Genomic DNA, 23127 nt, shown 5'->3' with positions numbered 1-23127 from the left:
GAAACAGATACTGTCGGACATTTTCCAGAAATTCTCATCTCAGTTTTCACTGAAGTAAAAGGGGATTTTATTGGTCCTCTCTTCTTTTGGAGGCTCAATGAGTCCATATAGTGATGTGTCAGTCGGAGTAAGGATTTTTTTTAGAATATTCTAAACCTCCTCTCCATTCTAACACACTTTGCCTTTGATCTTCTCCACTCAAGATCCCAACAATCCTTCCCATAGAAACCCACTGTAAAATCTGTCGCAGGTGTTTGCGAATTTTGCGAAAATGGCTTAGGGAATTGCTGATAGAAGTCATAGTATACTATTACTGATAATCAGGCACATTTTGTCTATGTGGTGGCAATGCTGCAGGAGAAGTAGCACAGCCAAAATTCATATGGAAGAAGGAGGAGGATAATAAGAATAAGAATAAGAATAAGAATAAGAATAATAATAAGAATAAGAAGAAGAAGAAGAAGAAGAGGAATAAGAAGAAGAAGAAGAAGAAGAAGAAGAAGAGGAAACATGACAAATAATTAGTCTGGCTAATTAGGTTTCCAGGATGTTAGAGCATGATATATATGCACTTACCTGGGTAAGGCACATGGAACCAAGGAGAGTTAGCCACAGCGTCCAGGCTGATGTCGGTCCTGGCTGAGAAACCGTACTCATCAGACTTTGAAGGGAAGACCTCAAAGATGGTCAGTAAGAAGCAGACGAGCCAGGCACCACACATCCCGAACAAAGCCTAGAATTTTTTTTATCAGATACAGGACGTCTAAGTATATTTAAACTGAAATTTAAACAACAAAAACCAATCATTTCTGACACTCTTTTAAGCATCTGCTGAAAGTCTGGTGATGCAGTAAAGTACTAAAAACCTTGAAGCTAGTGACTTTTTATATTCACCTACATGCACAGAGCCAACATTACATGCCAGTTACCTCTTTTTTCATTACAAGCCAATCACAGGTCCAATCTGTCTTTAAACCAATAAATTTGTCCATCCCTAACTGCAACCATGGCTGTTGGATAAGGATCTACTGAAGCATAAGTTTTTGCAAAGAAACGCCTGATTTGCATCAATAAAATATTTTAAATATATGTTTCTACAAACTCGTCTGATAATGGATTCTGAGCACAATCTAATTTATTAATGGATTTCATTACTGCACCATTTATCACTTGCATTCAATTTGAGCGTGCATGCATTTTCATACATGCCTTGGGCTCTGGTGTGCACCTCTGATTGGATTTGTGCAGGGATTTTGCGTGGAGCAAAGAGTTGTGCACAAGAATGCTTTTATCATATGCATGGCATATGAGGAGAGTCAAACATTAGCTCAAGGGAAGAAAAAAACATGCCAGAAAAATATGTTTATATTTCCTTCATTTCTGCTTTGATGCTATTTTGACATCTTCACCTATACTGTGTCCAAGAGAAAGAATGGATTAAAATCTAAAAGAGTCATTATTTAAAGTACAAATTACACAACAATTTGCCAGAGTATGTCATGCATTATATGATCACTTATTAATGAATAGAGCTTGCCAAGAGACTGTGTATAATATTGGGTGTTGGCTACCCTTTTACAGTAGGTGAGCTCTTTCTGTGCTGCTGTTAAATCCAAAAGTAACCTCGTTTACGGTAAGATCAAAAAACCTTCATTTCTTAGGTACGATTTTGGGGCTTACACAAGATGTGACATTCTGCCAAAATGATAAGAGCAGTCATATATAATGCATTCCACAGATTAAACCCTGAAGCCAAAATGAGTCACACACTTTTCACTAGAAGAGGCTCGCATTCAATGTTTAAGTTGTTGTCTTTTTTCTTTTAAACCTTTATTCATTGAGTCTGCATTACATTAGCATGTATGTTCTCGACCTCATACCTTGGAGCTTCAAAGCATGGCCCAAAAACCTCCAGGCTCCTGCAACCACTTAATTACAGAGATGCAATCTCATCAGGTGTGAAAAAAGGGGACAAAACCCATTTTACCCAGAAACCGTGCAAAAAGGCTACCATCACATCCCTTCATTATGCCAACTTTGCTATTTACACAGAACCAAACAATGGTGGCATCATGCCATCATTTGTTTGACGATATGTTATGTGCGTAACCACACATAACATTCAGGGATTTAAAAAGCAGCTAGCAGCAGTTAGCAGCTAACTCAAAGACGACAAATAGCTGCTGTAAATGTCCACAAGTTGGGAAAATAGTGAGATTTGGGAACTCCTCACCCTCTGAGCCGATGATGTGAACAGCAACTATATAACAGAGAATGTTAATGATTGTTATTGCCATGTTATGCCAATGTTATTGTTAAGAAAGCATTGCTGATGCATGTGTTACATGTCACACAAGAGGCTGTTGCTGTTGTGTGATACGTCACTCCTCTTTTGGTTCCAATATGCCAGCATGCTATTTAAATCGTACACTGAAGTGACATGATGTTACCAGTGTCTGGTTTTGTGTAAAAATGAAAAGTAAGCACTTAGTAAGTACGTAGTAGCAGCTCTATGGTGCAGTCTCTGTTTAAAAATCAAGTTAGTGTGCCAGTGTTCCAGAAGCAAAAGAGGTGTGATGGCCGTGACATGTAACAACATTATCTGTCTCTTGTGTGACAAACACCAAATGCATCAAAAGGGCTTTCTATACAATATCAATTGCATAATATGGCAAAAACAAGCTGCGTTTCTTTGAGAAGAAGAAGAAGCATTGTCAGCTGTCTTTTCTGTAATGGAATTAACATCATATGTATTATGCATACTCTTATCATGATGACCCACCAGCAGATGGAGACATAAAATATATGTAACATTCATTCATTATGCAAAATAAGAAAAATACTTCAACCTGGGGTTAATGTTTTGTACATGTTCACTTTATTGATTTAACTATTTTTATTAACAAAGTCAATAATCTGCTGATACCGATGACGTGCCGTTATTATTGTGCATCCCTAGTCCTTAGATTAACACAGTTAATGAAAATTTTGAATTTAGTTTTGTATACTGGATTGGCAGACTTTTGGCTTGATACTGGGTGATCATTAAGATGTATAGTTTTTAAGCACTGCACTGATATTATGGGCCATAGGTGCTTGAAATAGAATGTTGTTGTTTTTTCCCATGACAGAAGACAAGCAGAACATGATAAAGGAAACTCACAGAGAAGAGCTTGAAGAGGGGGTACTGGAAAATCTTCCACTTCTTATCCTTGTAAGCAATCATTGGAACATTGACTTTGCTGAGGTACTGAGAAAACAGGAGGATCAGACAGACTGTGCTGTGGGAAAGCAGAAGACAAGAAAAAATGTGTCACTCACAGCTGCTTCCACCAAGGCTTGGCCCTTGTTCAAAGCTATTAGTTTAATTTTGCTTAAGCATGACATGCCTCCAAACAACACAGAAAGGGGCAAGTCAAAGCAAGTGAAAACATGTCATTCTACTCAACAGGCATGCCTTTATGATACATGTCATCATGTAAAAGCTTACTGCACAGTAACAGTGCAAGTGTGGCTGATGGGGTCATGTGAACATTGTAAATTTCTTAATTCGGCGTGTGATCCACCTCATGCGGTGCATGAAATACTGTTCTGCACCAATGCAAGCATGGTGCATGTTATTTCAGTGGGAAAGTCTGCAGCCTGGTCAACACTAAAATGTATCCCAGAAATAGTTACTTGAAATGATAGTTGTTCTATTTTAAAGTTAAGAATAAGTTCCTCTCTGCATCTCTAAGCTCCACTTTGTTCCACAGAATGAGCAAGTCACTCAAATCTTATTAAACATTTACACTGTAGCTGAAACATTTATTCTGATTAAATTTATGACTGCAGCAGGAGCGGTCTAAACATCAGTCTAAACATTCAGATTAAAATACAGACTGAAAAATATGTGCCTGTAAAAAAAAATCAGAATTTTAAATTGATCAGAACAGGACAAGTAGGCCAACAAGTATACAAATGCAAGAGATGTGACATTGTGAGAGGAGCATGTGATGTGATCATTAGGCTTATTTTTCTTTCATGACTTCCTCAGCTGTGAAAATCTAGAGCTTCTAGTCCTTCTGGTGCAGATTTCGGTGCCTCAGTTTATTTCAGACTGTGTGCATTGCAAATGTACAATCAAAAGAGAAAGAGAGTGCGTGTATGTCAGTGAGGCTGCAGCCACTGCAGCAGAGAGTATGAAGTGAAACATAGCAGTGCGAGGTGTGTGAGAACAGTGAGTGTGAACAGTTTGGACTATTTGTCAGTGAATAAATGCTACAGCTACTCAAGACTCAAGCAAACCTCCCCTGTTTTGCTTGCTTTCTGCTGATTAAAGTGAAGGAGGTTAGCCCCAAACTTAGCAAGCCAAGTTAGCATTACAATGTCAAAAAAAAAAAAAAAAACAGGCAAATGCTTTGATCATCCCTGAGTCTGATGTTTGAGATTGGATTGGGACATCCCTCGGTACATGTATTCACCTCAAACCATTCGGTACAGGATGCTGGTTCAGTATGCCGCATACGTTTGGTACACCCTGTGATCCAAGCATTCAAAAAAATCTATTTATGTCTACTACAGGAACCCACAGAACTGTAATTCCGTGAGTAAAGTGTGAGTTTTAGCAGCGAAGTAGCTGTTGATCATCTGTTGCATGCTGGTCAGCTTAGCTGTCAAGCTCAACTGAAAACGTTTTTGTGTTTAAACATTTGCCCACATTGTTTAACTGGGTATATCTGTGGCAACACTTCAAATATCTCATTAAGGACAGCATCACCAAAATGTGTCAATAAGTATAACGAGTCAAAAACAGACTACAGACATGAGAGCCCTTCTCTCCACAGTGTCCAGGTTGCCTAAAACTGTAGATTCAGAGCGTGCCAAGATAATAACTAATGCTATGGAGCAATAATGGCTGCATATACGATATATACCGTAACTTATGTCTGAATTCTGAATTTTGAATTACAGCATATGTTGAAAGTGCATGAGCTCCGTTACAATATGCTTTTCTGTATGCATTTTAGTCAGTCCCCTGTGCCTCCTCTTTGTAATGGGCCTAAGCTGCAGTTCAGGAATTATCAACAGGTCAACAACTTATGATAGAGTATCACATTTATATTACTGACATTGTGTTATTTACTTCTTTAATTTCTTATTGACAATATGACATTATCTAAGTGCCTTTTAAAGTACGCATCATGACCAGATTGAATGTTTACAGTTTTCAGAATGAATGAAAAATATATATTTTCTGCATGCTTTTCCCTGCTGTACTGAAATGTAACAAATTGTGACCCCATAATCAACGTACAAACCAAACCTCAATTTTGTGTATGCTTACACCCCTAAAAAAAGTGACTTTGTAAATGAAACTTTTTAACTCTTTAAAACCCTACCAAGTTGGTTTTATTTCTTTTAAAAACATGAGGAAAAGAGGAAACGGAAATGAGAAACCTAACAAGGCATGGCCAAAAAATGACTAATTTTAGAAAGCAGACAGTTTAGTAGTTAGAAATAAGTAAAAAGTTACAAGAAAATTACCCGAAAATAAGCAAAAAAAAAAAAAAGAAAAAAAAAAGAAACAGAAATACAAAAGATAAAGAAATAAATCAAGAGAGAAATAAACCAAGAAAGAAACCAAAAAAGAAAGAAAAAAGGTACCAAGAAAGAAAGACAGAAAGATCTTGATTTGCGAATGGACTTCTTCACTTCCCCTGCCCTATGTCTTCTGGCAGACTGGTCGAGTCTGAGTATTTATTGTGTGTTGGGAGTGTTGGATTACAACCACAAGATGTCTGTGTCTCAGGTCCTGTAAGCTCCTGATAACCAGCACACTGACTTGGTGTCAGGGCAATGGGGCTAAGAAGGATATGACTGATTACCCTCCATATATGGCACCGGGAGGTGGATGTGCTGAACCTTTTAAAACCCACAAGGATCACTCTGTATAATGACTTTAGTCTGCATTATCTGGAGATGGCGGCAGCAAATGAAGACAGATTTCAAGGGGTCGGACAGGTCAGGAGCAAAGACAAATCAGAGATAGTTAATGGGGAATAGTGAGCAGCAGCAGCAGCAGTTGTGGAGATTAGGTGGATTTTAAATTGGGGGCATGACTGCTTTTATAAAGAAACAAAGTGAGTGGAAAACAGACAATGAACAACATTTTGCTGAACAGAAATTAAATCAGACTTCTGTGTCTGGAATAATGTTATTAGTTCCCCATGTGTTCTAATGCCTTATCTTACTGTGCTGTATTTGTGAATGCTCAAGTTGCTACACTGTAATAGTGTGCATCCACATAAATCATATAATTATTTTAATGCCATCATCGCTCCTAATCTCTCTAAGCTGTGGGACTGTGCATACAGGCTCAAACAGATGACAATATAAAGGAAAAGCCTGAATAAATGAGTTGAGAGAACTACTAAATGATGATACCTATATAAAGGGTATTACGGGTTGCTGAATAGTGTAATGAAAATTATGTGAATCATATGCTATAGCCCTCACAATCCCCAGATCTCAGCACAAGTGAACATGTATATGGGATTTTGGACTTGAGCGTGGGACATCATTTAAATAGAAAATGAGGGAATATCTTTCAGTGGACTCGTATTCGTCCTGTCAGTAAAGACTCTTGACAATCGACAGAGACTGAAGCTGTTGAAAGCACATGGTGGATAGTACACAGTGTAATACACTGAAGTACACACACACACACACACACACACACACACACACACACACACACACACACACACACACACACACACACACACAAACAAACGTTATGGCCTTTGTTACAAGATCAAATTGTTCAAAACCCAGGTGTAAAACACCACCCACTCACAGAGCAGAAATTCCCCAGTGACCTCCAGACTTCTTCCCAGCTTCAATGAACAGTGACAGGCCAATGAGGTTGATGGTGGGGGCGATAGCCAGCGGACCGATATATTTCAGCACGAGGCCAACCAGGCCAGAAAGACCCAGGATGATCTGGAGCAGAGAGGACACCAGGATGGCTCCCTGGATCTGCAGAGGGGACACAACTGAGATACGTAAGCCATGTTTCTGGTACTCAACTGTGCATCATCTAGCATAAGTCAAGGGAGTTTTATAAAAATGAACAGTCATCGTGAACAGGGAAATTAACGATAACGACCAAAACTGCTTTTGTACCAGGCTATTAACATGTTTATTTCTCTTTTGGGGTTTGGCATTTTAACATGGAGGTCTTGGTGGACTGACTCAATTTTGGAGCCATCCTTTTTTATGCCCCAGAGTTACCCTCTTGTGTGTAACAGACATAAAAATTTGTGATATATGATTTAAAAAAACTGAAATGTGGAATATTATAGTGTGCACATGCGAGTGAGAAATACACGTAATCACAGATAAGAGGATAACCAGAGGATGTTGCCACTTATCTGCATACTGTAAAGAATGGAATTAACTTAAGATAAACTGTATGATACGAAATTGGTTTTTTCCTATATAGCAGGGATACTTAACTTGCTCTGCTTGGGGGCCACTTTTGCAAAATGACAGGAGGCCAGAGGCCAGTCACAGCAGCAGCATAGTCATAGAATTTCAGGACATTTCTAGCTTTTTAGGACATTTTGAGGATTTAAGGAGGTTTCTAAGTTTCTGGGGAATTTTTAGGATATTGGGACATTTCTCAGATTTTAGGATACTTCTAGTATTTTAGGACATTAGGGGCTTAGCTAGGACCTCTGTCAAGGAGATCTTCCACTGGCACTTCGTTGATAAACAAGCACTATTCTGATGCTGTTTTATGCACTCTGGCACCTTATGTATGCTCCAAGTACAAAAACAATTCCCAGTGTGAATTACATTGTTTTATTGTGAATGATTGGAGGGCCAACCAGCACCCTATCAACGGCCAGATTTGGCTTGCAGGCGGAAAAGCTGAGTATCGCTGCTGTATAGCTCTCTCTCTGAGGGAGGACATCTACAAGTGCTCTCAGCAAGCGACAGGCAGGCCAACTAATGCCGCTGCTGTGCTGCTGTGCATTTAGCAGTTAAGGAGCCACTCCATGAAAATGAAAATGGATGCACTTGTGACTCTATTTGGATTCCAGATGAAATCTAAACAAATTAAAAATAACAGAAGACATGGGTGGCTCTAACTGAACTAAAACCTCTACAAAAAGCTTTGTAGCTTTGAAAATATATTAAACTCAGAAATTAAACTACAACCTTATTAATAGAAATGCAAGGATGAACATTGCTTCTGGTTTGGTATTTTAATTAACAGCGCTGAACAAAGACAAATTTAAGACGATGTATTTTATTCCAAAGGCCTATTTATTATATATAACATTATAATTATGCAGATTAGTGAAATAGTGAAGATGGTGAAAATGCTAAAATAGAGTTATGTGAACTTTGCTGTTGATGTATTTTCTGTACATAAATGTATATTGCCTGTTTCATGAAGAGGCGGTGGGCTTGTTGTTTTTTAATCATCCACATCATAGGGCCTATATACTCGATAATGGTGTATTATTATCCAATTGCCTTTTTACAAAGTCCATTGTAATGAGCAGTCACACATACATGTTGAGTCGTGACTTCCAACTTCCAACCTGACAGTTGGATTTATGATTTTCAACTTGTTGTTTTTATTCTGTTAAACCTCTCATTAAACTGTAATCAGTCTTATCAACAGGTCTTGTCACACAGACTTTGATCTGAGAGCACATTTGAAATATGGTAAACATACCCTGCTACAGAAACTAGCAGAGCTTTGGCACTTTATCAATCGCTCCTACTGAAAGCAAAGGTGTGGCAGTTTCCATCCTGTTTAGAGATCCTCCTTTTGAAACACACATCTGTGATAAATGCACACATTGCCACAGGTAAAGATGTCTTGCACAAAACCCTGCTGACAGATATATGAGAGTGCAAAATATCTTAAACGCTAGACAACAAAAGTTGATTCATATTTTTTCCTGTTGTAGTAGTTTGTATGAGAAATTTAGCATTGTTCAACAGTTTTACCCAGATTTCTGTGTTTACACAAACTCTTAGCATTGGGACATAATATTGGGTGTGTTGTTTAACCCAAATCTGGAGGTTTTACCCCAAATTTTAAGTTTTTGATTCATGTTTTACCCATTTTTGTTATTATTATTATTTTATATTTTGTTTTTACTCACTATCAGATTTTTGTAAATACACAGCTTTTTCTTCAATTAATAAGAATCTGAGTCATCTTTGACCAAATGTTCATGTTTTTAACCACACAGTTAAGTATTTATGTTTTCAGCAATTTGTTTCAACTTGTTTTGTTTTTTACTACCCCTTCTGCAATTTATACACTGTATGGGTCCTGTTTTACCTGGTTTACAAGGTCCAACTTGCATCTCTGGGTTTGAACCTAATTTCAAAATATTAACAATTTAAACTTTTTAAAAAAAAAAAATCAATAAAAAAATACACAGTTGCAACAGAACAAATGAAAATCTTAACTGGTCCCATAATTTATGATAGGAGAATAACATGGAGCATTTATTGTAATCATATTGTAACTTCAGTACGTGTTGAGTTTGGCATTTAAATCTCTTAAATTGGAACATTTTGGGTGAACCTGCTGGATGCACACATGTAGAGATAAACAAAATGGTATAAACCATACAACTGTTTAAATCAGCACACAAACATTAAGGTGTGACAAAATTACACAGGGTCTTCATTGTTCCCCTGATATCCATTAGTGCTGCTAAGGTGATTGGATTCCCTCTAGGGGCACATAAGGTACTTCTGGCTCAAGTGAATATTTTACATACCTCACGCATTCGTGACATCCAGACCTCATCAGAATTTTCCATTTGTAGCGAGCTGGTGCTGTTCTGCAGCTGCACGGACAACATCATGGGTGCTTTTGGGGCTGGGCACTGCCACTTGGGCAGGGCAAGAATGGCCAGGGTCGGAGTGATGAAACTGAATGTCCCACCCTGGAGGATGGGTAACCTGCAAGTCAGTAAATCGACTGGGTTAAAGGTCAGAGGTCATCGCAGCAAACGATGTCAAGTCTCTGCGGACTAACATAACCTGGATGAGTTCAAAGCAAGCTTGAAGGGAGAGCTGAGAACTTTAATGAGCATGTTGATTTCTCACAGAGCCAGGATCTGGTCAGTCGAGTCAGGACCGACCTAAACAGACATTCACACTGTTCTCTCTCTAATACCTTAGTTGTTATCAGTGTCAAATATTGCCATGCATAGACAGGCTGCCCAAGGCATCGAAGCGTTACTATATGGCAACGTGGGAATAAGAAGGGGCTGGTTCAAACCAGCTTAAAATGTTCACACACTGATATTACACGGTGGAAGACATTCATAGTAGTTAAATTATTGTTTTAGAAACTCAGACCAAAATTAATACAGAGATTTAGGATCTAATATAACAAACGTAGCAGTTTTGGTTGCCTACAGTGATTGCGCTAAACCTTTTGGGCTCATGACCCCCTTAAAACAAACAACTGATGCTTATCAAATTCAAGGAAGGATCCTTCAAACTTTGAAACCTGGACCGACAACAGTAAAATAGTAAAAGTTGAAAATGCCCCCAAAAAAGAGAGAATGAAAAAATATTTTGTTTTCTTTTAAAGTGAAAAATGAGAAGAGAACTACATTATATCTATAAAAGAAATCTATATTTACAATTATGTCAAAAATATATAAATTTATTTTTTTAGCACTGTGTTCGGGAACCACTAACCTTAATCCAACCTAAAAAAGAAGGCAGATCAAACATTGTCTTCATGAAACTTTGAGATTGAAACTTACAGAGTACGTGTGCAAGCAGTATGTGATATCTTTTCTTCATAACTACTCACTCACAGGCATAATTTAAACTTTCACCGCAACAATACTCCTGCAGGACATTTTCTCAACAGTTATTATAATCTGCACTTATCCTGTCTAATGTCTGCATTTTTAATCTCTCATTATTTTTTAAATGCATAACTCTCCCCACATTTTTAATGTTAAAAACACTTGCTGTTGAGGACTGAAATGAATTGACTATAAATATAAATATTAATTTCAAACCATGCAACAAGTTGTTGTCTATACCAGTTTAAAGTTAAATTGAAAGACATATTTTCACAGTGCCTGTGCATGTATTTTCTTCTTTTTGTGCTGCAATGTATGTACTTGCATGCACTTTTGTGTGTGCGCATTTGTGTTTTTATCCTTATATTCCCTTGTTCAACAAAGCCCTTCATACCACAGTTTTGAATAGGACAATTAAAGCAAAGATTAACCTACTTATTATTCAGTGTCAAAGTATTTACCGGGATCCCATTTTTGTCCTTTAAGCTTTTGCCAAACTATGTGGGTGGAGACCTCAAACAAAGCATTAGCTATTTGCTCAGGCTCACAGTTACAGCAGTGGGAAAAGAAAAGTGTATTGAACTGTGTGTGGGAGGCAGCTGCACAGTGGTAAATCGCGGATTGATGCATTGGCTTCGGAAAGATTTTCCTATCAAAGTGCCAAACAGCTTCCTGGATTTTACATCTCTGTTATGAAAGGAAGGCCACAAATTAAGCTGCGTAAAACTTTGGAGGTCATGAGGCTTTGAGGAAAACTATTTCAGAACTTATCCTGAAGGGTAAATCTCATTTCCACTGTTAGTGTCACGTAGAGCTCGGCGGGAGACTGACTCACTATTTCACTGTGCTGCTTATGCTGAGCTGCTGCTCATGTTGCAAATAAAGCTCCGGGGAATCATTTCAGAAATGTTATAAGCTTTCTATTTTATGTCAGTTTAGAATGACATTTAGGATTTTCTGGATTTTCCAGTATTACAGAAACAACCCCTTCTTGATTAAAGGACACAGTGGACTCACAATCGACATGCCAAGGGACTCAACCTATTATTTCCCTGATATTGCCACATTGTGAACAGCAAATACGTGTTGACATGAGCAGGAAAAGGAAGAGTAAAGGTTAGGTGTAAGCAGTCATTGGCTGGTGCGTTGAGCTATATTATGATGAGCTAAAGTCTAGTAGTGGGCGAAGGTAAATTATGACTTTCTCATGATATGCACAAATACAATCTTGTAAAATGTCATTTTAGAAAGGAACTTGTATAAATACAATTGTTTGTTTTTAAAGCAACATAATGAGGGTGTTAGAGTGGGAATAATGATGTATGACTGGGGTTGTCAAAAAAATAAAAATTTTAAATTTTCTTAAATAATTGCTGAATTTCAATAGTGAATCGCAATTAATCACTATTTTTTTATCACATGTTTACAATTACATTATTTTGCAATTCAAAACAATTTTGAAGTCCACATTAACAATGTCAAGCCATTCTTATCACATTACATTGCTTAGGAATCAAATGACAGCATTTGCACTTTTCAGGAGTTTAAGTTTAGTTGCTTTTTCTGATTCATAACATTCTGTATGTGTTAAACTATTGTTCCCTGCAATGCTAAGACATATGCAATGCTAAGACTTGTCCCCAGCTTGGGGACATCACTGAGGTCAGTCTTCCACCATGTTAGCTGGTCTACAGTCAGTTGCATCAGATTTACGCAAATTCTTCTATGTAGTTTCAACCACCGTCTGTGGTGATTAAAACATACTCCTAAATAGTGCCGGCTTTGACGATGTGGTTACCGGCTGACATCAGTCTGATTAGCCTAATTATTATCAGGTGGTAGCAATTTCAAGACTGTTGAAGGACCCCAATATGCATTCAATTACTATGGACAAAAGTAACACAATTATACTGCATGCAAAAAAAACAACAACAAAAAAAAAGCACGGCATGATTTTTGCGCAAATCTACCTGGGACTAGCGTAAGTGGGCATGTCTGTAAAGGGCAGACTCACTGGTACCCATAGAACCCATTTTCATTCAGATATCTAAACATTTAGCCTAACGTTGGAGCCTTATTTAGCCGTTACCTTCCTAAGAAGCTAGCCAGACCACTGTACCACTGGATCCCTCATGTCTTGATATGATACCAGAATCATCCCTCTGGTTCCAAGACTCAGCTCAGTACAGCCTCTGAGAGATAGAAATGGCAGCTGACGACTAATGCATACAAATAAAAATAAACGCATAATGTATGGACCTTAATTGCAACACAATTAACACTGACAACCCTATGCATAATATTAAGTAAAACAGGCTTTTAAAGCAGATTTTAAAATGTTTAACTGGTTAATGCTTACTGATGTCTTTAAAACAGTTATTTTTTGTACTTTAGATTTCTTTGTTTCCCTGGCACAAAGGAGGGAATAAATAAGAAAAGTAAAATAAACACAACAACAAAACATCACTATTGGTATCTGCCCAGAGTTTCAAAATCGGTGCATCCCTGCTTGAAACTCCAGTGAAAAAAAAACAAACAGTTTGCATATTTTTCTGTAACAAGCCTCTGGCTCTGCTTTGGTTGAACAAAAAAGCTTGTAAAACCATCACAGGATCACTGCAAGGACATGTTGCATGTTGAGGCTAGATGACAGAGGTATGCTGTCAAGTAATACTCGTGAATTAAGATTTAAATACTTGCTTGTCCTCATCATCAGAGGGTTAAAACAGTCACGGCAAGTGTGTGTGCGTGTGTGTGTGTGTATATGTGTGCAAATATGTGTGTGCGTGCGCATGTGTGTGTGCACGAGTATCGGTATCTTTTTATCTTGGGAACATTCTTAATTCTCTTGAGGCATTATCTAAGTTTTTACGTGCAATAAATCTTAAACCTGACTGACTGCGCCACTTAAAACGCGAACACGCACGCACGCGCGCGCGCACACACACACACACACACAAGTTGTCAAATCTCACGTGTATATGTGTGAAAGACCGCATGTGGAAATATCTTAAGCATCAGGTTTATTGGTGCTGTAAGACAGTGAGGGGGCGTTACCTGGTACCAATGGCTGTTTGCAGCAGAGTACATATTCCTGACACAAAGAATATGGTGCAGATGAGCTGGCTTTTGGCGACATTGTTGTCTTTTATGCAGAGGGGCTCGGCCAGGATCAGCGGGATTGCAATGATGCCTCCAAACGCGAGGATGTAATGCTGCAAAGGCAGAGGAAAGTGGATCAGTTTTAAGGGGTTAAAAAGAACATTTCCACTTCACACAAAATGAATCCCATTCTCTTGATTTCTTATGAATTCTGCCAGTTCTCATCTTGATATGTAAATATGAAGTATATCTCTCATCCCCATGACATTTTTTCTCAAATCGTTTCTGTTGCACTGCAGGGAATGATGGAAAAGGAAGATGCTAAAAGGAAAAAAACTTTAATAATAGCTGATATGTATCTAGATGAGTTACTGTAAATGACAGAAAAACATGCAGTTTCTTTTACGAAATACAGAAAAATAAAAGTAACATTGAAACAGAGTTGCTGATTTTTGACTTTTTGGCACAGCAGGTCATTCCAGGTCACATTATCTGTGTGTACTCTCGGATGTCTTATGCAGCACTGTGATCTGAGTTTTGTGCCAACATAAAACAGATGCACTCTGGCTCATTCACACACAGATAAGTACTCCAATTTCAACAGACAAAGAAGTTGTGTCATTCCCTTGTAAAACAACTCCTATTAGTACAGTCTGATGCGGCACCTCTATCACCACAAAATTATTTGGCAATGTCATAGAAAACTGTTAGAGGACATGAAACATGAACATTTTCTAACGTGACACCTCTGTGTCTGGCTTCAAAGTAAGCGATCTAACAGCTTCAGCTCCCCATCGGAAATTGTCGTCTGATGGCAAGGTTTAGCAGTGACAATATTTTTAATATAGCATACACATAAATTGACACACTTTTTTTTTTATTTTGTTAAAAGACATTTTGTTGCTGTCCCAGTCCACAGCAGTACATTGCTTAGCTTCCCTGTTGAAAATCCAAACCGGGGGCGTGTCGTCGGCCATCTACTGTGTGTAATACACTGACTATTGATAAGTAACCTTGTACCAGTGGTTCCCAACTGGTCCAGCCACACGGCCCAGATTCCTCCTTAGTCACTAGTTCAATTTTCACAGATTATAAAATAGCACATAACACAGACAAGTTTTTACTTCACAAGATGTAAACCACACATCGGCTTTGAACACAAAGAAATAAAATGCACTGCAAGAATAAACAGACACTTGGCACTTCAAAATAAAACCTCTGTGTTTTTTTTATAAACTTGACACATTCAAGAGTCACTTGCAGTCCATTTAGAATGGACCCAACAGCCCAGTTTGGACCACAACCCACCACTTGGGCCTTGTACAACCCCACCTCAAAAGATTTGAACTATCCTTTGAAGGTTTCGTTAAGTTTAGCAAATCAAAAGCAAAGTTTAATACTTTAAAGATACCCACTAGCTAAATATCAAAGTGCTTAGCCATGTTCATGTAATAGAAAGTGACCTCTTGCAACCTCAAGGCTTAAGAAGCTGCCAAAATAGTCGGAAAAGACTCTGAAACAAGCGTACACAGTTCAAGCTCAAATCTGATCCTGTTCTTTACAGATCCAAGCCTGGCTACTTACAATGTTAGCTTGCATACAGAGGAGCACTTTATTTTGTTTTCAGCTTTCTTTAATATTGTGTTGTCAATGCATTGTCCCCCAAACTCTATATGTCTGAATTGAGGGTGGTGGTGGTCCACTGACCACCACTGAAGAAGAGGAAAACAATTGAAGGCAGATGTTGATGGCCTCACTAAATTTAGGATTTAGGGAGTTGGTAGAAGGGAATCTATATTAGTTGTTGGTGATGGTGTAGCTGAAGGTTAAAGTGTGGCCAGATGCTGGGATTATCTACTGAGCCTTCATGACAAATTGTGGTCTAAATCAAATTAAGCGCAAGGAGGACACAACTTGATGACCCCGGTGAAATGCCCTGTGACATGCAGCTGAGGTGGCTGGTGAGCGCTGATGCTTGTCTACCAATCCTGCAGATTTAAAGCATGCTATGTCATGATGTGATGAAGTCAAACTTCAACAGATTTGTTGTGACTTTACAGCAAATTTCTGGGAAATGGGTGAGTTTGCGCTTATATAAAAACAGTGATGTGACCAAAAAGGGCAAACCACTCAAAAAAAAAAAAGAAAAAAAAGCTCAAGAAAATGAATTGTCCCAGTGGAAAAAGAAGTTAACTGCAGCTTTTACAATAACAGACTTTCTTTGGGTGGACAACAAACTTCTCTTCTTCATGTTTTGGTTTGTTTGTTTAGACTTTTAAATGCTTCGGTTAGGCTGCACAGTATTTTGAGCTTATAGTGAGGCCCGCTTTTCTTTAATTTCCACAAAAAACAGGTATTTTATCACACAGCAGGCTTCAAAACAAATATATTTACATTTATATTTACATGGACAAAACCCATTTATGATCTGTTTTTTGTAATATTCTGTTTATGTGTTTGAGCATGTAAACAGTATCTTCCATTTATGAAAAACCTGAATATGTTTGCTGGAATACATATGCGTAATGTGCATAACCTAATATTTCTGTGCTCATTTAAACACCATTTCCCAAATATGATTATTACCAGGACAAGCACTATAAATGGGTTATTTATGTCTATGTAACTACAGTTAATGAGAAAGGCAAGGTTAAATTGACCTTGACCTTTAACCCTTGACCACCAACATCTAATGAGTTCATTGTTGAATTCAAGGGGAGGTTTGTGCCAAATTTAATGAAATTCCCTCAAGCCATTCCTGAGATATCTCATTCATGTCAATTGGCTGGATGGATGTGGAGAACCCAAAAAAATAATAAATCTGGCCATGGCTTTCAACTAGCATAAAAATGTGGAGCTCCAGGCGACATTTTTGGCCAGCCTTGTTTAAAAAAGATAAAGAATTTAAGCGTTAACCCAATTAATTCGTGTTTAAGATGGAGACACCACATGAAAAGCTTGTAGGAATGGGAGCTATAGCTAAGATAAAGCTGAATAAACTGTTTTCAATGCATCCATCTCCAATATGCAGAGTAAATTGTACAGATTAATAGTTAAAGGATATTTGATGTGCACATAGTACTGGGGGCTTCCTTATTTTAAAACAGTCTTATAATTCAAAAAATGCCCTGCGGGAAGCGAATGATGCCATCAGGAGAAATCGGATGAAACTTTTTATAGTAGCTGCTGATTTTAATCAAGTCATTCTTCAACTTCAAAGATGACAAATGTAATTTTGTTTTTTTAAAACTTTGTTTTAAAAAATGACCAATAAGTTTACCTTCTACCTTCCTCTACATTCTGCTTACACAAAGTGTAACAAGATCTCCTGTGCACCATGTGTTTTGAGACAACCAAAAGTCACTCCACTTCAAGAGTGCAAAGCAAACAGATACCTACTGCCTTCATATGGCGGTAAAGAGAATCCCGAGTGTAAAGGAAAGGCTGTCAGTATAGTATAGTACCAAGGCGCACCAGAAACATGAGTGTTGTGCCCGTAATATATTTAGCGATATATTACTAAACATATTATATATTACTAACAATTATTTTTTTTGATCGATTTTTTTTTTTGATTAATCGATTAATCTATCGATTATTTACTCTAGATATGCTGCAGCTGAAACACAGCTCACACGCGCCTGACAAGCGATGCTCGGGCGAGCAGCGTGCACGCTCTAACTTGATACATGGGCGCCGAAATAATAAGCGACACGCCCGGTGCTGCTCACGCTGTCATTACGCATGCTGTGTGAAATGGTGGGACGTGTCGACGTACGTTACGTGACTTCACGTAAGTGATTACTTCCATCACGTAAAGATATTATAGCAAAATCTCCCCATAACAGCCCAAAAGCTTTTCCTTTGGTCCATGGATCAGCCTCAGGCCTTTAATACACAAGCTAAAAAGCTAAATAAAGCAGAAAATATTTCAATCTAAAAATATCTAACTAGCTGATTAATCACTGCGTCGTCAAAGTGTATTCATTCTACAGGGTCTCCTTGTAACTAATTTTACCGCATGATTCAAATGTCATGGCTGCTCAAACTTATTGAACTCATGGCCTTCGGATCTTCTGATTTTCTTATGTAAACTCAAGGAGCACTTTTTCTCATGTCATTTTTCCATTACACTGCCCTGTTTATCAGAAACATTCTCTTTTATTGTTCTAATGTTCTTTTTCTGTGGAGAAAACCTTCTCTCACCTTGGACTTCCGCCAATAATAAGCACTATAAAGTACTGACAAACAAGTTTTGTCTTCCAACATGAGATTCAAAGAGGTCTGATTTATTGTCAAATGTTGACAACTGCTGGATTAAAGGATGACAGGTTTAATGTCAGATTCAAATCCTTTTGGATTATCAACTTACTATAAATGACAGCTGCTTAAAAAAGAAAGGGTTTAACATTTCAAGTGCTTTAAATCATGTAAACATTAAAAATACTGTGACTTGTTTTAAGTACTGTTTAACAAGGCTTTGACATTTCAATGTGAATGACCACAAAACTTGGCATTTCATGATCATATTGTTATGAATTAGTCTTTTATTTATTAATATAGTTTATTTTGCACAGTTATCTTTCTATTTTGCTATCCCTTTGCTGCTGCAATGTTGGAAATTTCCCCACTGTGGGACTAATAAAGGATTATCTTATCTTATCTTATCTTATCTTATCTTATCTTTACCCAGACGAGGACTGAGCAATTCTAAAATTCACAACGAGAGACACAGGATGAGATGTGCTGGAAAGTTTTAGGACACAAAGCAGAAAGAGGGTGCTGTTCTTCCACACATAATATTTTATAATTGGTAAAATGGTAAGATGGTAAGATGGTAAAAAAAAATTCCCATCCAATATCTTTGTCTTTGTCCAAAAAAGGACCATCTTCTACATGCTGGGATACAGCTGGGTTGTTTAAATAGGATTTGAGGTTTGAGAAATGCTACAGGCATGGCTCCAAGTCTGATATTTTTCTAGTGATTACTGTAGGAAGATATCATAATAGTTGTTATAATGTATTGCTGCTTAATACCTGGAACCAGCTACTGTAAGTTATCTGAATAATTTATTTTGTAAAAGCATTTCAAATACTGGTTTTTGACTTATTTGTGCATGCACATCATAATTTAATACTTGTTTAATTTACTGTACAATTATTTGATCATTGAAAAAATGCCATCTCACGAATTTACACTAAATTGTTTTCACCCAAATGCATTGTGTTTAAAGCTCCACTAATCAATATTATTTCTTTTAGCGTTGAATAACTTTTTGCAATGATAAAAGTGGCTGTTTACGGTGACAAACCCAAAGAGAATTATTACACACTTTGCAACACTATCATGGTTTTAATCTTATTTCAGCTCATTGCAATGTGTTTTTTGGAACATCCACCTAATGGTTCAGTCCCATTTCACCCTTGTTTCCAGCAGTGGCAGGCAGTTGTTAAACCAAAAAGCTGCAGCACATCTAGAGAAATGGTGGCTCACAGTTTTTTTAAGAGTGACGTTCGTGTTAGTTGACTCTTTACCAATTTATACTGCAGTTTAAAGTCTCTCTCTGTCACAGAGATGAGGAAATACAAAGATGTTTGTTTTACCTCAACTTTCTTGCTTCTCTTTCAAAACAAAAGCTATCTGACTGTGTCTCTGTGGACAGAATGCCATCAGTTGCTGATACAATGCATTTTATTTTGAAATATTTACAGGACGGAGTTGTCAGCTCTGCAGGAGCTTGCATAACTTCATAAATGAGTGGAATATGTGCTTATAAATATGAAAATACAGCACTCATATCAGCAGACAGCGATATGCCTTAAGGCCCAGTTAAGGCTGGTCTATTCTGATGCAGAAAGAATATACTAGTTAGAATTATTTCTGTAAGAGAGAAGTTACAGTGTTAATCAAATTGTACTAATTTTACTGTAAGATGTTATGTTGGACTGCAAGGTTTGATGTTTGTTACTGTAACAAAGAGTAACTGTTTTGGTCCTCCTCCCAAAAGTGACTTGAATTTTACATTGTTTTATTTATTTTGCTGTTGGATTGGTAAATGTAGATTGCACTACATTTCTTTTACTTGAATGGAACAAGCTCTTGCATTAATTTCATTTTGGAGAGACTTTATATCAGACTGTAAAACACAGATTACCAGTTACGACTGGGCTATTTTTTGTTGGGGAATAATGCCCTGCACTGTATGTCAAGTTATAAAATGTTATTTTTCAGTAAATTTGTTGTTATATTAATCAATTAATTGATTATTTGAAAAAATAATCTATAGATTAATCAATAAAAAAATAATTGTTAGGTGCAGCCCTACAGTATTCATGACATAAATATATAATATATCTGGCAACCTGCCCCTCATGATGACGACGCTTGTGTCAAAGTATAGCTGCAAGTGCAGCATTTCATGAATATGAAGTAGTGCAGCGTCTGTGATAGAGTTAGCAAAGCCCCTAATGCTAATGTCAGTCTGGCGGTGGAGTCCCCAAGCCCCAGTGGCTCCAATTGCTCTCAGTAGATGGAAATCAGACACCCAAGTCAAAACATATTGACCATTATGAACCAAGAGGAAATGACACAGTAAAAAAGTTTATCCTGAAAGACAGTCATTCATTTCAGTGAGTGAAGTTGGTTTAGGTTTGCTAGATAACTGCTGATAGGTATGCTGAGAATAAAGTTTAAGCTGCCCTTATAACAATAAACAATAATTAACAAGGAGTACAACTGTGTTTTTCTTTTTCTTTACCAAAGGAAACTGTGAAGGTTGACAAGCTAAGTTTCGGTATCGTTAAGCAGTGCCGGTATTGGTATCAATGAAATCCTAATAATACCCATTCCTAATCAGCACTGCCTAGTTTTACTGTTTGATCTGATTTTGGTGGAAGTTTGACAGACAAAGAGGGGTGGATGTGTCTCTTGATCAGTGGTATACTCTTTGTGTACGTTATAAGGGTGGCAGGACTTGCGGCAGTTGGCAATCCGAAAATGTGAAAGTACAGCCTGTAGTTCAGGCACCCGATCCGAGAGCCAGCAAAACACCAACAAATGACATAAATTACATCATTTGCAAGATTAATTTACCTGGAAGCCAAGCAGGATGCAGAGATACCACGGTGGTCTGTCATTGAGGGAGTAAACCAAATCTGCACCTTTGTCCACAGGCTCTTCCAGGGCCTCTGTTTGTGGTTCCCCAATATCAACCGTCAGCTGTGGCTGTTCATCACTGTCTTTGCCCTTGTAAAGAAGCAAAAGTGAACAAGTTAGGAATTCATCAAACCCATCTATCCAAGGAACATCAAATAAAAAACAATATTTTCTTAAAGCTTAAATCCACCGAAACTATTTGGACATCAACCCCCGACCTACATTTTTTAAAAACACAAACATTCTCAAATATAATCATTCACTGTTGTTGTGAACATAGAGACTCCAACAGAGCCAAAGGTTTCAGAATAGTTATATATTTTTTTCTTTTTCTTTGAAACAGAGGATAGTTCAGGGAGACAGTCCATCTTTACTGTAATCTGCTCAGATGAGAGACATAAATCCTAATTGTTCGCAAGGGAGTTGATGTGAGTGAAGACATGGGGGACATCCATATGGACGATAGCGAAGGGCTGCTGGGGTGAACAAATTATATATTCTCCAAAATCCTTTCGAGGCTGATGATGAAGGTGCATTGCGCTGAACTTTTGTTTTTGAGAAAGCATGAGTGGAGGCAAAAGTTGTAGAGCGTGATAAATCACTGTCAACTCTCGGGATCATAACATCCTTGTTGTTGTGTTGAAGAGGTTGAAGAGGAGGCACTGACTTTGGCCCTACTTCCTGAGAGTTGTTGGATTAGCAGCCAAAGTTGTATATAAATACATGAAAAGAAAGTGTTTGGACAGCATATAAATATGCAGTATGTCTTGCATTAATCAAACTACAAATACAAATTACCTGCTTTTGTCGCTACAAACATGGCTGGAAATGTCCCAAACTGTCATTAGAAAATACCCACTTTTGCTGTTACAAACACAGCGTGAAATGTCATGAACTGCTGTTAAAATCATTGCAACAAACATGGGTGAACCAGCTCTCGTTAACTCTGACTGTGTGCTAAAAAAACAGCTGGAACGCAGCATACTCTCATAAAAAACAACCAGACAAATACACGGACAAATGGACCAGTGATGTCCAGGCTTTACTGAGCATAGGCGACAAGGGAAATACAACAGGATTTTGGCTCATTAAAGGGAAATATAAAAATATGCCATAACTGGTTTATGTCACTAAACTTTAATATTAACTATTGGTAGGGAAAATGCAAACAGACAAAAACCCTTGAAGGTATGTAGCTCTCAGGGAGTCCCCACTACTGATTGGTCTGAAAACATTAAAAATTCTACAGAACAATAAAATAACTTAACAGCCTACAATTTCCTTAAGCTGCCAGTGGTATAAAAAGTAAATTTTGGTTGAAAGGTATGAGTGTGTGTGCCCACTTGGTTGTATTTAGGTTTAACAACCGGGGAAAAAGTACTGACATCTGAACCTCTGTGCTCTGATTTATGTCGCCAACAGCACTAGAGGCACATTAAACTAAAGTGTGGACTAAACAACATGAAGTCTGAATGAGGAGCTTAAAAAATGTGAGGACATGAAGGAATTTCAAAAGAGGTTCAAAGAGATGATTTTCAGGAGGTGCAATCTTGTCAATCTTAGTCTATTCTAATGTTCAATTTATTTATGGTGCTGGTTATTCCTTCATAGCACTCAAATTTGTAATCCATATTTGTTATATATATATATTTGATAAAAGTACATACATCAATCATGAATTTATAATTGTGATATAATGTAAGACTATTGAAATGGAGAACTACACAATTTGATCAGTTTACATTGTTTATTATTATTAATAGGAAGCTGAATAGCTAATCTTCAGGGGTTTATAGAGAAGGGGTGAAGACAATCTACAGCTTTAAGTTTGAGGTAAATTTATGTAAGGTTGCTGACACATTAAAGACTAGTAGCATTTGTTTAGTGGACAGGGAAATACATATGAGGTGATTTGTTAAATATGCTAAATATAAAAAACGGAAATAGATTTTTGTGTTTGTTTTGTCCATTTTTTTTTTAATTTATTTATTTGGCATCCTTTGGGAAAGAGTAGTAGCT

General features: G+C 37.6%; 1 protein-coding gene across 1 annotated transcript in view; it reads right to left on the bottom strand.

Moving 5' to 3' along the window:
* Positions 1-23127, bottom strand: part of LOC121942438 (solute carrier family 23 member 1-like) — a 43602-nt gene that overhangs the window by 17156 nt on the left and 3319 nt on the right. Inside the window, exons 2-7 of the mRNA XM_042485645.1 lie at positions 21046-21198; positions 13908-14065; positions 9801-9984; positions 6839-7020; positions 3164-3281; positions 577-733 (exon numbers count right to left, since the gene is read on the bottom strand). Coding sequence (XP_042341579.1) covers positions 577-733; positions 3164-3281; positions 6839-7020; positions 9801-9984; positions 13908-14065; positions 21046-21198 — 952 coding nt within the window. The remainder of the gene's footprint in view (positions 1-576; positions 734-3163; positions 3282-6838; positions 7021-9800; positions 9985-13907; positions 14066-21045; positions 21199-23127) is intronic.

Source organism: Plectropomus leopardus, chromosome 1, assembly GCF_008729295.1.
Source record: "Plectropomus leopardus isolate mb chromosome 1, YSFRI_Pleo_2.0, whole genome shotgun sequence".
Classification (NCBI taxonomy): Eukaryota; Metazoa; Chordata; class Actinopteri; order Perciformes; family Serranidae; genus Plectropomus; species Plectropomus leopardus.
The sequence above is the reverse complement of the archived record's forward strand: the minus strand, read 5'-3'. Positions and strand labels throughout refer to the sequence as shown.